At 37.6% G+C, this 18,453-nt stretch overlaps 1 protein-coding gene and 1 pseudogene across 8 annotated transcripts in view; both read left to right on the top strand.

The window, feature by feature from the left end:
- AHI1 (Abelson helper integration site 1) overlaps positions 1 to 18,453 on the top strand; it is a 203,085-nt gene that overhangs the window by 141,970 nt on the left and 42,662 nt on the right. For 6 of the 8 annotated variants that reach the window (XM_041743284.1, XM_041743282.1, XM_041743283.1 and 3 more), the window contains exons 23-24: positions 12,257 to 12,419; positions 15,791 to 15,888. In XM_041743284.1, coding sequence (XP_041599218.1) covers positions 12,257 to 12,419; positions 15,791 to 15,888 — 261 coding nt within the window. Of the gene's footprint in view, positions 1 to 11,876; positions 11,912 to 12,256; positions 12,420 to 15,790; positions 15,889 to 18,453 lie in introns of those variants that run through there. The other 2 variants (XM_041743285.1, XR_005985976.1) reach the window with 2 other exon arrangements.
- Positions 4,517 to 6,221, top strand: LOC121484629 (annotated as a pseudogene).

The following is an 18,453-nucleotide window of genomic DNA, read 5'->3' as shown; positions in this document are numbered from 1 at the left end:
GTATCATAATTTTTTTGTTAATAACTAGACATTTGGAATGGTATAATGTGGCACACCTGGAAATTATATTCTCTATACCCATTCCCCATGGCTTATCATTTTTGTTATTGTTACTGTTAATATTTATTTAGTAAACTGCCTATTGAAGCAATGAAAACAAATCCCAACACACACAGAGCCCCTTAGAAAAGGCTGCAAGAACTTGGTTCCAGGCATTTAAGGAAATTTCTGTTCAACCATTAGCTGACCACTAAGCTAATCAAATAGACACTTCAGTGGTCAAACAACACAAAAAATACAAACTTAATAGAATTACTCAGGAAAGTCACCAACTAAATAAATATTTGGGTTGACATTAGAATTGGAAATAGAGGGCAGCCCGGGTGGCTTAGCGGTTTAGCAGCTGCCTTCAGCCCAGGGCCTGATCCTGGAGACCCGGGATTGAGTCCCGCATCGTGCTCCCTGCATGGAGTCTGTTTCTCCCTCTGTCTGTATCTCTGTCTCTCTATCTGTCTCTCTCTCTGTCTCTGTCTTTCATGAATAAATAAATAAAATCCTTAAAAAAAAAAAAAGAATTGGACATAGACAAGCATCAGTGTTTAAGATGAGCAGTGAGGTATTGATATCTGGCTAACAGCAACCTTAAAAGCTTTTCTCTTTACATTTATAAACTAATACTCAAGATTCTTTTGTAAAGTCTTTCCTCATTACCTCTGCCTCTAGTCATTTCAGTACCCTTAAATATAAACTACAGTAATCAGATGGGCCCACATGTTAATATACATATATAATTTGTCATCTTGGCCCAATTTCAGTTTCCCATATAACTTCCCAGTTTGGTGTCCTCAACAAATTGTGACTAAGAAGCTAATATGAAAAAAATGCTTTGATGATCTCAGGTGCCTTCTTCAATAGAAATACCAAGTTTTTAATTAATATCCTCCTTTCAGCATAATCTTAAGGAAAGTCACAGACAATGAACCAAGCAGCTTCATATTTACTTAGTTCCTTGAAGGCATCTAACTTCAAAATTAAATATGTAAATTTACAGACTAAAAGCATAGGCTTAAAGAAAAGCAGACCCACTATCTAGAATCTGCCAAGCTGTGTGATTTAGACAAATAATAATTCCTTTAGTTTATAATTAAAGAAATTAAAAGCATAATAAGTACTAAATAGGAGAGTAGTTATGAATGAATATGTGCACAAATACACACACACACATATACATAGAATATGCTTATGGGGCACCTGGGAGGTTCAGTCAGTGGGTGTCTGACTTTTGGTTTCAACTCAGGTCATGATCTCAGGGTCATGAGTCAAGCCCCACTTTGGGAGGGGGTGGTCCATGCTCAGCAGGGAGTCTGATTGAGATTTTCTCTCCCACTCCCCCCACTCATGAACATGAGCACACTGTCTCTATCAAATAAACAAAAAGAATATGCATATATATACTATGCGCTTAGCACATCCCTGGCATATAGTAAGCATCAAATAAATGATATATACATATATTTCTAGATATATCTAGATGAATACACACATACCTATGGCATAGCAGATTATTAAATAACAATAGATGAACATTGATGCTGAGAAAAGACCCAAACTGAGGTTTATATACTTGTTTTAGAACTAATAAATTTAAAACCTTGGTTGAGTAAAATGAAGTCATCTAAATGAGGTATTTTTATATAAAATATTTCATAAAACAGAGCAGATTATTTTAAATATTTATTTCTGCTAAACTATAAAAATAGGGGTTTTTAATGCATAATGTTTGAAATAGTATATTTTTCTTAATTTTATTCTAAGCATTTTCAGGTCAAGAACTGTAGGCTGCATTTCTTTGTATTTCCCATACTGTGTACACTGCCATATATATAGCACACACTGGAGGTATTTACTATATGAGTATTAATTAATTCATCTTTTTAGAAATTGTATATAATCTTAATGAATTCTGTTAATTTAACAAATGTTTTTAGGAGTGCTCTTAAGTAGTTCTCGAAAACTTTATATTTTCTAAGGACTGCAACTCTTTGCACATAGAGTTGGTGCCCAGGAAATCCTGAAGGTGCCATTAAGCATCAAAAAGAGATTTAAGGGGCAGCCTGGGTGGCTCAGCAGTTTAGCGCCACTTTCAGCCCAGGGCGTGATCCTGGAGACCCAGGATCGAGTCCCATATCGGGCTCCCTGCATGGAGCCTGCTTCTCCCTCTTCCTGTGTCTCTGCCTCTCTCTTTCTCTCTCTCTCTCTCATGAATAAATAAATAAAATCTTTTAAAAAAGAGGTTTAAATTTCATTCTCAAAAGACTTGTGTCCAGACCTTATGTTAATTTTAATATGTCTCATCGTTATAATGCATATTTAAGCATAGAGACATACACCCATACTTAACTCTAAAAGAAAACAAAAGAAATTGCAGCTCACTTAGACATTTTTGGATTTGTATAAGTGCCTATTCAAGTTTAGAGAGGGCTTTTTCAAAGTAGTTTTGAAGCAATACGGGTCTATTTGAAGACTCCTAACTAACTTGCCTATGTCTATTTTTAAGTTTTTTAACATTTACATACTTATGTCTTTATATTATTAACAAGTTAACACATTTTTTTCATTTAATATTTATAAATTTTCATGTTTAAGTATTTTTTTAAATTTTTTACTACCTCTCACAACCCTTATGGCTTATGGAAAGACCTGGTCAGGAAAGTAGCATCTACAGGTAGATAAAAGCAGATAATAAATGCAGTACAGTAAAAGGAAGAACATTCATTTATCTTAAGGGATATATTTTTATATATAATCTCTATAAATCACTGCCTTAAACTATGGAGTACAAAATTTATAACTACTAAAACTGTGTCTATAAATTGTGAATAATATGTTATTTACAAATACTTAAATTTACTTTGTTTAAACATATTGTCTTAAAAAAATAAATAAATAAATAAATATATATATATATATATATATATATATATATATATATATATATTGTCTAGGGATCCCTGGGTGGCACAGCGGTTTGGCACCTGCCTTTGGCTCAGGGCGCGATCCTGGAGACCCGGGATCGAATCCCACGTCGGGCTCCCGGTGCATGGAGCCTGCTTCTCCCTCTGCCTGTGTCTCTGCCTCTCTCTCTGTGTGTGTGTGACTATCATAAATAATAAATAAAAAATTAAATAAATAAATAAATATATTGTCTGCAATATATTTGTCTTACTAATAATTTTAAATTTGCTCATAGCTCATGGTCTATTAAGAGAAAATTTTTTAAAGATTTTATTTATATATTCATGAAAGACACAGAGAAAGAGGCAGAGACATAGGCAGAGGGAGAAGCAGGCTCCCTGTGGGAGCTCAATGCAGGACTTGATCCCAGGACACTGAGATCACACCCTGAGCTGAAGGCAGACACTTAGCCATTGAGCCATCCAGGTGTCCCTATTAAGAGAATTTCAAGAAATTCATCATATTTTTCAGAAGTAATTCATAATAAATTATCATTTTAGAATTTAATATGAGCATACATGCTGGTACTGTGTATTAGCAACTTAAAAGTAGATAAACAGAAGAGTAACTTGTACAAATATTTTAAATATCCTTTTTTTTAATAAGGGCTGCCATACCAAAAACAATGAAACATCCATAAACAGAAGCTCTCTTAGACCAGAGATTTTTGTCTATATGGTTCACTGCTATCTGCCCAACCTTTAAGAGTAGCTCAGGCACGGTAGGTACCTCATATTTATTGCTGAGTGAACAGATTTAATTTTTCAGTTTTGCTTGTTTTTCTATTTTAAAAATTTCATTAATCCTCAAGAGATTGGAGGAAAACCTAAGAAATGTTTGCCCTGACTCCTAGTTGCACTTTGAGCATGTGCTTTTTGATAAAATGTCAAAACAGATGTTAAGTTACTCAGATCTGGAGCCAGTCTACATTTCAGTTAAACAAGAGGAAAATTAAGCAAGATAAGTAATAGGAAAGTAGGAACAGGTTTACTTTTTAAGTTTTGCCAGTAACACTTTGTTATAAGATTGGGCTGTTGTTATGTTGTTATGTTGTTTCTTACCTACCCGTTCAGTTGATAAGTGCAAAAAATAAGTGGGTGTGTTTTATAAAGTAGATCATTGAAATAAAGTATTAACTAAACTTTAGGTATGTTTAAGAATCACAGATTGCTGGGCCCATCCCCAGAATATATGATTTTAGTTGGCTCTGGAATGAGATCCAAGAATTTGTATTTCTAACAAATTTCCAGGTAATGTTGCTGCTCCTGGTCTAGAGACCACAATTTGAGATTCTAATCTCAACCAGTGATTCAGAATTTTCCCTTCGCTATCCCTATCAAGAAAGAAAAACTACACTGTCATTTTTCTTCACTAACAGCAACAAAAAAATCTATAGTCTATAAAAATTTACATTATTCTCTTGATTTTTTAAAAAACGTATCTTGATTAGATACATTTTGAAGCCTTTTTAAATGAAATACTAATGATTCACTGTAACAAAATGTATGCATTACAATTTCCAGTAAGAAAAGTTTTAAGTGAATGCTAAGCATCGTATAAAATGAGTAGCTTGATTTGTAAAGTCCAAAGGTCAGGTCACTTACATTTGTTAGAGGAGTAGTGTTTCCAAATGGTAATTCGGAAGAAATGCTTTACTGTTGTTGTTCTTCATTTATTAAAAGGAGGATTTCCTGTGTAGTGTTGGAAGCAGTCAGACAAACTTTTCCAATTTATGGATGAGCACAAATAATACAACTACACTATTACCCATCAAATTAATATTTTAAATTTACTTTAAAATCTATGAATGCTGTTCTTTTGGAATAGTTATTTGAGTACCTGGTACAATAGAATTTTAAAGCTGGAGGGTATACCACATAGCATCTGGTTCAAACCCCTTAGTTTACAGATATCCAATCTGAGTATTTTTTGATATACTTCAGCCTTGGAGGCCCAAACAGGACTGGAATGCTCAACATTTTGATTCCAGTTTGGTATTCTTTCCATTACCCTAGTTACTTTACCAGAAGTAGTTGGAATTAAATATTTTCAAATATTTAATGAATTGTATAAAGTTTACATATACTAGCACTATGTGGCAGGATAGAAACAGATAGTTTGGTACAGAGACAATAAACTTGGCCCAGTTATTTACTTTTTTATCTCTTTTTTAAATTTATTATTACAGATAAGATCAGTAAAAATAACAGAATCTTGGTTTCTTTTTTATAAATATCTTTAGCATATCTTACATAGTACTTACAAAAATAATCATAAAAAACCATATACATTCCTACCACATGATGTTAAAAATAGGGCTGTATATTTCTTTATTCCTTGCATGAAATAAAATATAGGCCCAATGTCACTCTCAGTAAAGTAGTCTTTGGATATTCAGTAATCTGCTTCTGTGAAATTCAGAATTTATTGCTAAATTTGGTTTTCTACTAACATTGTTTTAATCTGTTCCTTTCTATTTTAATGACAAAGACTAAATATTCTGTAATTGACATTATCGAGGAATGAGACTTTCTTAAACTTTATTTTACCTGTTAAATAATTACTGGGGCAGAGGGCAGGCATAGCTAGGGCAGGAAAGGGAGGCCCACCCAGAGGCTAGCTGGCTACAGTGTGGCACTGATGCTCAGGTGCATGGTGGTTGGCGACAGGGTGGTGGACAAGACATGCTTACTCATGAGCCGTGCCACTGACACTTTGCTGGAGGACTGGTGCCTCCCCATCTTCAGTGCAGTCCGCATCAGTGTAGAGAGCAAGCAGTACCTCCTGAGGTTCAACAGCATAAAGTATGACCAGACAGGAAAGCTGTGATCATCTGAGGACTTTATCTTTTCCAGTGACTGTGGTCTTCCTTAAATGCTCCTCCCTGGCCCTATTTCAAGATGTAAAGGAGTGGGCACCAGAACTTAGAGAGTACACACTAAATGTGCCTTAGGAACACCGACTGACCTTCAAAGTGACCCCAAAGCTGTAGCAAGACTTAATAATAGGAAAGAAGAACCCATATGTGTAGAAAAAGGTCAGAAACTAGCAAAAGAGATAGGAGCTCACATGTGAAAAATTCAGCTTTAACCCAGAAGGGATTGTCTTCAGTGTGTGATGAGGCTGTCATAGCCATTTTAACTCCAAAAAAACACAGAGTTTAGGAAAAAGGGGGTTTCAAGATATACAAATTTTTGTTTATGTGAGAAATATCTTCAATAGCCAAGGAAATGGTCCATTTCTCTCAGAAGGCATTTGAAATGCTACAGCTATACCCAGACCTCTTGTAGATAATGCGGAAGTTTACAGCTCAAAAGAAGGGAAAAAAAAAATAATAACCGGTTCTCAGAATTTTACATATTCACTAGGAATGTTTCCTAAATGTCCAAGAAGCAGAAAAAAGCATCTGTAACACAATCTGTTATAAATGCTTTGTTTCAGCTGGAAGGTACAGTCTCTCAGGCTGTTTCAGAGTTTAAAAAGCTATAGTCCCATCGTGTTATAGCTCCATAAAAAACAGTGCTGCAAATGGAACTGCCTGGCTTGGACTATGCTTGTTTCTACAGGATCCTTAAGGAATCTGCGAAAAGAAGTTCTCTTCTCCCTTTGCTCCAGTTAATTGTTCTTGCATTTAAGGTGCTCTCTGTTCCAGTATACCACAGTGGCAAAATCACAAAACCAGCCACATAGCCAGAGGTCACTCTAAGCCTACAGAAGAGGTCCATACGTGAGGAGAAAATACATAAAATTAAAAAATAAAAACAATGTCTTATTATCACTTAAGCACAAGTTAAGTGTAACCCAAATATTTCTATATTAAAGCTTAATGTGCTTTCATAAAGAATGCCAAATGTATAATAAGGTCGTAAACCGTACACATTTTAATGTGCTTTTAACAGCAACAAGGCGTCTGGCAAAAAAATAATTACTGAGATGTTACTTTTTGTTTCACCATATGTTAATTGGGCATAATCCTGCCGGTAACCATAAGAAGTACCCTTAATATATCTTTGGCTGAGTACTGATGTACACTTGGGATTAAACCCCATAAGGAAAAAAACCATAAGAAATTAGTAGGCTACACAGCAGAATAGGAACAATTCACATTCTTGACAGCCAGAATGGAAAAATTTTCTAATATGTGAGGCATCAGGTAGAATTATCAGGAGGATCACACCCCGGTAGTGGGGACTACGGAGCCCTAGACTCAAAGCCTCCTGAATCTGCTCTACCAAAACTTAAAATCAATCCTGGAAAGGGTCATACTAATCCCAGGTAACTACATGTCAGAAAAAGGTCCAACACTCTTTCAGGAAAAATAAGAAAATCCAGCATTCACCAAAGTAAAATTCACATGTATTCATTTTCTAGGGCCATTATAACATGGTGTGGCTTAAAACTACAGAAGTTCATTCTCTCACTATTCTTAGAGGCCAGAAGTCTGAAACCAAGTGAAGGAGGGAAGAAAGCGGAGGGAAGGTTGTGAGATCCAGATGCACATTTGCTGCAGCCTGGCACAAAGCTTTCCATAGACCCAGCTGAAGCAGCACTAGAGGAGAAAATACTCAAGTCTATGCGTTTATTCAATGTAACTTAGCCTTTTGAATGACTTGGGACCATTATGAATATTGATTCTTAACTTACATACACCATAGTTGAAGTTGCAAGAAGCATCTGCTGAACAGTACTGGTTAATGTTCCTTCAGTACACTGGTTTCAAGAACCATGGAGAATTCTTCAGAGACAACAATAGTAATGGAAAATCTCTCAGAAAATAAGAGGAGTTCACCTAAAAGTCTTGTAACAGCCTGACAGACTCTGCTGTATTAAAGCAAGAAATTGTCTCTTGCAAGCACTGCTCTAAAGACTGAAAAATGGGTGTCAGGAAAAAATAAATAAATAAAAGCTTGCCAGTGACACTTCCAACATGACTGCACCCAAATAATTGGGCAAGCTTTGAGAAGAAGGAACTCCGTTTCAAGTATGTGAATTGTGGACAAAATTTGACCCAAGTGGATTTTGTAAAAAAAAAAAAAAAAAAAATCTCATTTCCTAAATCTGTCACTACCAGCATGGACACATAAATTAATGTTTTTAGACTTCTTTTGCAGAAAGATTTCATAACTCCTCTGTCAGCTCAAAGATACTGCCAAGGATGTGCTGTCATACATACCTAGGCACCAGAGCACTATGTGCAAGGAATGGTACATTATAAAAGATACTCATCAAAAGAATGAATGGTCAAGATAAATGACAAGACTTAACCAGAATAAAGAGAAAAAATAGACACATTATCAATTTAAAACAAACCTCTTGATGGGATTGTGTTTCCCAACATTCTTTTTAAGATTTTTTAATTTATTTAGAGTATAAGCAGGAGGGGCACAGGGGGAGAGAATGTGAAGCAGACTCCACACTGAGCCTAGAGCCTGACATGAGGCTGGATCTAAGAACCCTGAGATCACGACCTGAGCCAAAACCAAGAGCCAGGCGTTTAACCAGCTCTGTCACCCAGGCACTCCCCCAACATTTTTATGGAGCTTTCCTTTACCCCCAAAACAATGAGATAATAACAATATGTAATTGGAGATGGGGAAGACAATTTATTGCAGAATCCACTGCAAATCAAAGTAAACAGAGAAGTTTATTGTGTATATTAAGATGTTCAGAAGAGAGTAAGAGGTCCTCAAATGATAAGATGACATAGTGGTTAAAAACACACAGTGGAATATAAGCAGATTATCATAAGCCTTGTAGCTTTTGTCATGTACCTTCAGTATGATGAAGGAGTGGTCGTAGTTTCACTGCCAAAATGTAGACTTGGCAAGTGAAGCCTACTGATTCCTTACTGTGTAGCAACTTCGCACTTAAATGTCAGTCGTGGTATGATGATGACATTCTCTGAAAACCGTTCCTTTGCTTTGAGGGATGTAGCCTCCTGAAGCACAACCCTCCTACGGATTTTGGTGACAGGGCCGTTGTTTCTACATCAGGAGATAATATTATGATAGTATTGGACATAGTACTATAATCTGGTAAGGACCTGAAATGGACCTAAAATGTATTACCCATGTGCGTGCCATGACCAGCAGTAGTGAGTAGTGACCACCATTCATCTGACACTATGAATTGTAGAACTGTGTTAGTCTGTCAGGACTGCTGTAACAAAGTACCATCTCAACTGAGAGCTTAAACAAAAATTTATTTGCTTATGGTTCTAGAAACTAGAAGTCCAAAATCAAGTCACCAGCTGTATCGGTTTCTTCTAATATCTCTCTCTTTGATTTGTAGATGGCTGCTTTCTCATTGTGTCCTCCTCTGTCCTTATTCTCTGTGCATGGGTGCTCCTGCTATTTTTTCCTCCTCTTTATAAGGACAACAGCCCTATTGGACTAGGACCCCACCCATATGACCTTATTTAACTTTAATTACCTATGTAAAGGCCCTGTCTCCAAATGTCTCCAGACCTGCTAGGGCTTCAACATATGAATTTTAGGGAGTATACAATTCAGTCCATAACAGAGATGTAGAACATATTTACAAGGACTAGAAGGGAATGTAAAACTGGTATGTATATTTGATTGCGTATAGAATATAATTTGTGGATACTTTAATAGGAAAATTGAAATATAGGGTCTTTTGGACCCCAGTACCTCTGAAGGGATTCTTATCACCTAACCTTGGTAGAAAATTCAGGAAAGGTTTTCTGTCTCCAGTTTGATGAATTCCGGATTATCAGTAATCCACCCAAGAACACAGGCTTGATGTGGGACTTCCTAAAGGATACTCTTGCCTAAGCCAAATCTCTCCTGCTCTTCTTCTCAGCAGCCACCTCTAACTCCAGAGAAATGAGCATGCGCAGGCTTCGTACTTCCATAAGATTCATCAAAGTTGTGCTGTTTAGTGTACGAGAGCCAGGATGAGTTGAGCAGTGCCTCTTTAGAACAGCAGGAAGAGATCCCTCTTTGATCCCTGCTATGAGTATAGCAGTGCCTCTTTAGAACAGCAGGAAGAGATCCCTACAGTTTTCTGGGACTGGGTTTCAGATGTCTTGGAAGGAAGGTCTGCAGGTAGCCCAGGATTGGTAGTTCTCTCAGCACAGCCGCAGTAGTATCACCCAAAACTCTGTCCAATCTCTCATGAGGATCTCTGTCCATCCCTTCCTCTCTGCTGCTGCTTCCCCATGTTTGATTCTAGACTAAGATGTCCTATAAAAAAAAAAAAAAGTGTAATTCATGGTTAACTTTAGGCAAGTTACTAAATTTCTCTGTGCATAAAATTCCTCATTTATGAAATTGAAATAAGAATTTGTACCCTAAAAAAAAAAAAAAAAGAATTTGTACCCTTACAGGATTGTCCTACAGGTTTGTGTAGGAACTTAGGTAAGCAGCTAGCATTGTACCTAGAAAATGGCAGGCACTCAGAACATTATCATTAGCTTTCTTCTGTAATAGCACCAGCTCAGAGGAAAAAGAAAGAAGAAAGGGAAGAGTTAAAAGTTCCCACCTTTACATGTGATTTGGCATCAGTACACTAAAAGTTATAAGGGATTCGTAAACTTGAAACAACAGCCTGCATAACATGTTGTGAATTACAGAGTGTGCTAAGCAATACAGTAGGAATGGCATTTGTACCATTTGACTTAAATTATTATTACTGCCCTTATACCAGATAGCGACAGCAGGTACCTCCAGATTTATCCATTCACATCTCTGGGTTAATGTGTTAATAAATATTGTAAATTACCTAAGAGGCACCATCCAGAGTTTTGTGAACTGTTATAGAATCTCCTACTTTTTAAAACCCTTATCTCCTCCCATTGCCCATAGTATGAGTATGAGCTTCCACAGCATGCATGACCTGGCCTCTCCTGACACCTGCAGCCTCACCTTACCCCACTCAGCTAGCAAGGCTCTTATCTCTAATTCAGGCTCCCAACATATTGAACTATTTTGGGTTTCTCTTTGCTGGACTCTCACACATGCAGTATAGCCTTCCCAAGACACATTTTCCATCTCTTCACCTGGCCATTCCTGATTATCCTTTATTCTCCTGCAGAGCCTAAATGAGGGAACCCTTCTAGAAAGGACCCTATTTACTGTGGTATATTTAGCCCTTAGCCTAGTACCAATGGTAGCACATTAGGATTTCAGTAAATACTTCAGTGAATGAATCAGTTCTCAACCTAAATGCCAAGGATTATGATAATTTTCCATTATATACATAGTGGTATAATCTGTTTTTTGTTTGTTTTTTTGTTTTTTAATTAAGTAGGCTCTACACCCAGTGTGGTGCTTGAACTCAAAACCCTGAGGTCAGGACCTGAGCCAAGATCAAGAGTAGGACACTTAACCCATTGAGCCACTCAGGCACTCCCTGTTAATTTTCAAATCCCATTTAAGTAGGAAAGAAGTAGTTTATTCTTTAGTGTACGTATTATGTCCTACATTATTTAATGCGTGACATGTGAAAGGGATTAAGGTCTGTCTCCTCCTTGTAACTGCTATAAGGGATTTGTTAAATTTCTGTGCACTCATTCATTTTGATTTTAGTTTTTAAAAAAAAAATCAAAAACAATGACTACTACACAATACAGAGCAGAAAACTCTTGTAGAAAGGCCTTTCCTCTTAAATTTGTATCTATGAAAATACCCTTATTAATAAGAGTATATCTTAAAAGTAGTCAGAAGATTTAGATTTTTGATATAAAATACCAAAAAGCATATGTTGGTGGGGAAATATATCTTTAAAAGAGACATCAAGTGATCACAATGAAGTTATGTAATCAGGTTGTTTCATTGCTTTTCTTTATTATAAAATCGTTGACATTCTGAAGAGTTGGGTTTTTTTTTTTTTTTCAGATACATCTGCTTAGCGTAGAGAATAGGATCTGAAGGTAGTATAAAACAATTCTAAGAAAGTGAATGGTGTGTGAGCCTTTTTTTTATTTGCTTCACAAGTAATTCACTTGTAAAAAAAAAAAAATTAACATCTGCTATTTTGAAGCTAATCTTAGTGTATTGAATGCTCTTAACCATTTCTCAATCCCACAGTCTTTTATCTTGCTTCTCCTGCTGTGTTCCCACCACCCCTGATCCCATTAGCAAACCTTGAGACAGCCTCAGACTTACCAAAGTACTGCTTTGGTTTCAGCTGCTCTTCTGCAAGAGGAAGTGAATGTTGGGGGTTTTCTCTGTGGTACAGTTGTGATAAAGCTGTGGTGGTCTTATCTCTCTCGTAGGTAGTGGCTCTTTATGACTACACAGCGAATCGATCAGATGAACTAACCATCCATCGCGGAGACATTATCCGAGTGTTTTTCAAAGATAATGAAGACTGGTGGTATGGCAGCATAGGAAAGGGACAGGAAGGTTATTTTCCAGCTAATCATGTGGCTAGTGAAAGTAAGTTTTATGCTCCCTTCCTGGTTTACTAATATGGTATAACTGATAGTCCAAGATTTTATCATTTACTACCCTTTAATTTACTCTCTTTGTAACTTTTCCTTTATGTTTACTATTGGGTATTGCTTTTCGTTGTCATGATGCAAAAATAAATAAATAAAAGGGGGCACTGATGCAATGCACCAGAAAGCTGCTCCATTCTGAGATTGGAATACTTACTTGCTTTCACAGACTTATCCTGGGGGACCTTCCTGTCTAGCTACCAACATTCTTCTTCAGCCCCTTTTTGCCCACCATCTATTTCACACACAGTTATGTCAGTTCTTCTCTTGCCACAGTGACTCCTCAGTTGACAGGCACCTCAGAACCTCTAGTTCCCCAAGTCCCATTCTTTTACTTTGTATACCTCAGTTCCAGCTGGAACCTGCCAAAACAAACCTGCAATAGATTGCTTCATTCTCAGGCAAATTAACTCCCGTTTGTGAAAGGCCTAGGGAATGAGCTGGAGAAGAAATTCTAAATAGGAGTTAGTGAGAGCTGTATAGATGTACTACCAGGCCTGGAGAGGGCAAGGAAAGCGTGGAGATAAAAGAACTTAAAGACTCAAGAAAGGGGACACGTATAGCAGTGCCTCTTTAGAAGAATGCTTCCTATCAACAGCTGCCCTGGTAGTGTGGTATGAAAGCCCAGTGCTCAGGAATCCGGAAAATTCGCCATTAATACTGATATGCCTCAGTTTCCTCCCATAAAATGAGGAAGTTGAACTCTGTCATCTCTGAGCTTTCTTCCAGAAAGACTAAAATTGTGTAGTTCTGGTTTAAAATGTAGTATAGGCTGCCTTGAGGACACTCCATTTTGAATCATTATTGTGAAGTCTTTTGTTTCTTCAAAGAAGAAATTATTATAAACAACAGGTGACTTTCAGGCTTGTCTGTGGAGCCCCATTTAACCCAAACTGGTTAAGCAAAAGTCCTATTGATTCCTAACCTAAGTTCTGAATTTTGAGAGCAAAAAAGATGAAGGAAAACAGGAAGAACAATTTCTTCCATGAGTCTTGGGTGCTGGGCTAGGCACAGATGAAATGAGTTCTCTCTTTACTCTCTACCCCATCTGCACCCGGTGCTGCCCCCCTCCCCTGTCTCACACTCTCCAGGGCTCCTGTCTCTACAGCTCTTTCCCTCAGCTTATCTGCTGCTTTCAGCAAACTCCTCCCCTCAAAAGTGCTTAGTGTGTCAAAAATTACCCACTTCTCTCCCTCATAACAAAACTCTTCATTTCCTCCATGCCACTGTTATAAATCTTCGTCTCTGAGTAGTAAATAATTGATAGCTCTCAAACTATTTTTAATGTTCAAAAGAGAATACATAATGGAAAAAAATTAAGGCAGTGTAGAAGAAAGAAATTTTAGGACAAATTAATTCCCATTCATTTTTCATAAGCTAAGTACTTGTAACTTCCAGATTGCCTCAAATATCCCAATTTCTTCCCGCCCCTTCCCATTGATGGTTTTCCCACTTCCTCTGTAGGTCTAGTTCAGCAGGAGTAGCTTCCAGTTCCAAATCAAGAAAGCTGGCTGCGCAGTCATAGTGGCTCTGGAGTATGTCTGTAATTTTAATTAGATGTTACAATCCATTGTTTCTTCCAGACACAAGTGGAAACATTTAAACTCTTTTTTTTTTTTTTTTACTAGACAGTATAAAAAGATGATGTATTTATTCCCAGGCAGAATGGTATTAGAGTTTTAACTTTAGAATCTAGTTAGTTTGCAGAAGTAACCTCTTATGCTTATGAACCTTAAGAGGCTAAAGATATTTGATCCACAGAGGGTTAAAAATCCATTAAATTTGGCTTTTGTTCCAGGATAACCAAAGTGCAACATCTAAAGTATACCACAATGATGCTTGGTGGCCTCATGCAGAAATTCTGTGTTTCAAGTAGTGACCATCTTCCAACTGCCAGAATTCCTTCTTGTATCCCAGAAGAATTGATACTTTATTTTGGCATCAGTCACTGCTTCTTGAGAAAGACTTTTAAAGGCCAGAACAAACAATTCTCAGAAAACCTGAGAATATAATGATTGAATTCTCACTTCATCAGGGGTTATCTTCTTTTCCCTTTTATCCTCCTTTATAACCTGAATTTAACAAAACCTCACCTCAGTTTTAACATTAGGAGGGGAAAAAAGACCATCAGCAGCATATTCCCCTTTAAAAATAGTGGGAGAAATTGTCCTTTATCTTTATCCAAAGCCAGATATGCAAAACAAATGCTCAAAGGGAGTGTATAGATGGGAACAGAAGCTCTACCAACCATTCAGTTGAAAGGCATGTCCTCTAAGTGAACAATGACACAATAGAAGTTTTCCATCATTATAAAGAATTTATTCCTTTTGTATCTTAAGCCACCAGGAAGAAAAAAATGAACAGCTTCACTTAATGACATCTAACATCCTTTCCAATAAGAGATAAACCCAGCAATATAATCAACGCATACACAAAGCCAATTAATATACCTAACAATTGTAGAATTTCAATCAGGCGTAGTTTACCAATTTCTCTAAGTTCAGAGTTGCACAGAGTGGTTATTTAACTGAAACAGAAACACATTTTCTTTTTCAGTCCTTGAATATTTCCACATTTTAGAGTCCACATTGTGTGTAAAGAGATTATACAAATTATAATCTCAAATTCGACCCTGTAAACAGATTCAAGGTTATGTATAGCCCTAGCCCCATGCTCATTTATTTTGTACCATCTTCCCAAATTACTCGTTGACCACGCCTCTGCCTGGCAAAATCCTACCTGTTCTTCAAAGACTGACACACCTGCCACTTGCTGGATTGAGCATTTGCTATCTGTATCAGAATCTGTCCTTATTATCTCTCTTTTGAATAATGTCACATTCTCATGTTTGTTACACTTTTTTTTAAGATTTTATTTATTCATGAGAGACACAGAGGAGAGGCAGAGACACAGGCAGAGGGAGAAGCAGGCTCCCTATGGGGAGCCGATGTGGGACTCGATCCCAGACTCTGGGATCACAGCCTAAGCCAAAGGCAAACACACTCAACTGCTGAGCCACCCAGGTGTCCCATCATGTATATTACACTTACTTGTGAACATATCTGTCTCTGACCAGGATTCTGAAATCCTACTAATGAAAAATTTCCAATCATAAATTATGTTCTTTTGATAACTAATGCGTGTAACTATAAATCGTTTTAACACTAAGTGCCAGGTAGCTTATTGTTACACCAGAGAAGTGCATATCAAGATCCTTAGTTTCATATCTGCCCCCCTCCATCATTATTTATTTACCCTATGGATCAGTGCTCCTCAGTTTGATTACATGAATTCCTTGTTCAATTCCAGCGTTATATCAAGAATTGCCTCCAGAGATAAAGGAGCGATCCCCTCCTTTAACCCCAAAGGGAAAAACCAAAACGGAAAAACCTTCAGCTCTTCAAAAGGTAGGTGTTTTCAAGAATATGGATTGCATATGAACTTTAATTTTCACTCTCTCTAGATAAAATATTACTTCATTCTTCATGCTTATATACTTCATTGCTTGCATTATTTCTTTTTATATTGGCACCAACATTATGAAATATATAAGGCAAATATTATTTTTATAATTTTTATTATAATATTATTATAGCCATTTTCCAGATAAGGAAACCAGGGAGGCTCAGAGAGATTAAAGTAGACCCCAAGTCACAGCCCAGGTGATGGACTTGTGACTTTAAGTGAGATGCTATTTCCACTGTACATTTATTGCTATAACTATGATGCTGACACTGTCATGCATTAATACTAAAGGTCGTTGGAGCCCACAGAATAAACATGTTCTCTTTTCCTGGAGCATTCCTCTTACTTGTTAGTAATTCAAAGTGTTTTCAAGTTAAAATGAATATGGACATATTAGCCAGAGAAATGTCATGTTTTTTAGCCTGTGCCATCAGATCCCCCAGGGATATGGGTCAGTATTCTTTTGATGATAGTAGTACTTTGGTAGAAGAACTTAATAAGCACTGTACCATCATATAAATTACTTATTAAACTTATTTTATTTAACATTAGCTCTTGATGAATAACTTCACTTCTTGACCTCTTGGACTGACATTTTTTTTTGTACAAATACCATGTCATGATACAGTTTTTTCTCCCCTGTAGAGTTTTTGACAGTTGAACCTCTTATGTTGTTCAGTCATTTAGCCTGTATTTATTGAGTGCTTCTTTCCATCCTGGGCATTCTGTTAGTCCTCATTGAAACAAGATTGAGTAGGCAAAACACTTGCCCATCAGGAGCTTGAAGGCTGGTGGGTGAGACACCCACAGACTATGTCAATTCCCATGGACTGTGGCAGGAACTCAAACGAAGATGTGTGCACAATGCATTGGGAGCACGCAGGAAGACACCCTATAAATGTGCCCCTGAGAAGTCCAGAAAGAGCTTCCAGAGAGGTTCATGTTTAAGCTGAGGCTTATAGGATGAAAAAGTATATGCTAGGTAGATGATCTTAGAAAAAACATTTTAACAGAGGGAATAACTTGTGATATGGTACAGTCCTGTTTGGGGGGTTTGGGGTCTAATGGAGAGAAGGAGAGGAAAAATGCAAGAGCCAAGCCACGGAGAGCCTGGTGTGCTCTGCTGAAGTGCTTAGGTTGTAAATCCTTCAGACAAAGGGCATCCACTAGAGCAGGTAGTCCAGGGAGTGACAGGTACAGATTTGCATGTTAAAAGTAAAAGGGAAGGTATAAGGTATAACTGACAGGATTTTCTGATTGATTAGATGTGATTAGGGAAGTTGGAATTTAGGATTGTGCTAAAGCCCTGGCTTATCAATACAACTGAATGGATGGAGGTCCCACAGAAATAATAAAAGAATAAGGAAGATTTGGGGATCTAGAGACAGGTAGTGGTAGGGAGTAGGCTGTGATGTGTTCAGTGTTAGGTATCTTGATTTGTTAGTGGTGTCTATAGTGCTCCCAGGTACAAATATTCCCTAGGGAGTCAGACATGCAGGACTGGAATTTGAGAGAAGGTAGGCCTTCAAATTACATGAGGAGGAGTTAGTATATTCATTATATTATAGCGGAAGAGTTGAAGCTTATAAAGAAGGTGATAGCGGAGGTGGGGGGGGGATGTACCCTGGGAAACAAAGAGTTGCAGAAAGGGAGGTGTGCGGATGATGGAGTAACTGGGTGATGGGTACTGAGGAGGGCACTTGATGGGATGAGCACTGGGTGTTATACTATATGTTGGCAAATCGAACTTAAATAAAAACAAATGTAAAAAAAATAATAAAAATTTTTAAAAAGTTGTAGAGTTCTGAGAGAAAGGCCAGGGACAGAATCCCAAATGAACACTAGTGTCTGGGGATCCCTGGGTAGCTCAGCGGTTTAGCACCTGCCTTCGGCCCAGGGCATGATCCTGGAGTCCCGAGATTGAGTCCCACATCAGGCTCCCTGTGTGGATCCTGCTTCTCCCTCTGCCTGTGTCTCTGCCTCTCTCTCTCTCTCTGTTTCTAATGAATAAATATATAAAATCTTAAGAAAAAAAACGCTAGTGTTTAAGGAACAATCTGAGGAAGAGGAGAGATTAAGAAAGAATAATCAATCAAAGTGGAAGGAAGAACCAGAAAAAAGTAGAAATCAGGGGAGGAGAGAGGCTCAAGGAGGGTGTAGTCCATATTGTCAGAGATAGCCAGTTAGGCTGTTTAAGCATTTAGTGAGCAGGAGAACCCTGGCACCTGTGTGGAAGTATCAGAGATTGATACTAGTAAGACAAGGATTGAAGAGTAGAACGAGGGATCCCTGGGTGGCGCTGCGGTTTAGCGCCTGCCTTTGGCCCAGGGCGCAATCCTAGAGACCCGGGGTCAAGTCCCACGTCAGGCTCCTGGTGCATGGAGCCTGCTTCTCCCTCTGCCTCTCTCTCTCTCTCTCTCTCTCTCTGTGTGATGACTATCATAAATAAATTTTTTAAAATAAAGGCAAAGGCTAAAAAAAAAAAAAAAGAAGAGTAGAACGGGGCT

Source organism: Vulpes lagopus, chromosome 2 (assembly GCF_018345385.1).
Source record: "Vulpes lagopus strain Blue_001 chromosome 2, ASM1834538v1, whole genome shotgun sequence".
In the NCBI taxonomy this organism is placed as follows: Eukaryota; Metazoa; Chordata; class Mammalia; order Carnivora; family Canidae; genus Vulpes; species Vulpes lagopus.
Note: the sequence above shows the minus strand (reverse complement) of the source record. Positions and strands in the feature narration are given on the sequence as shown.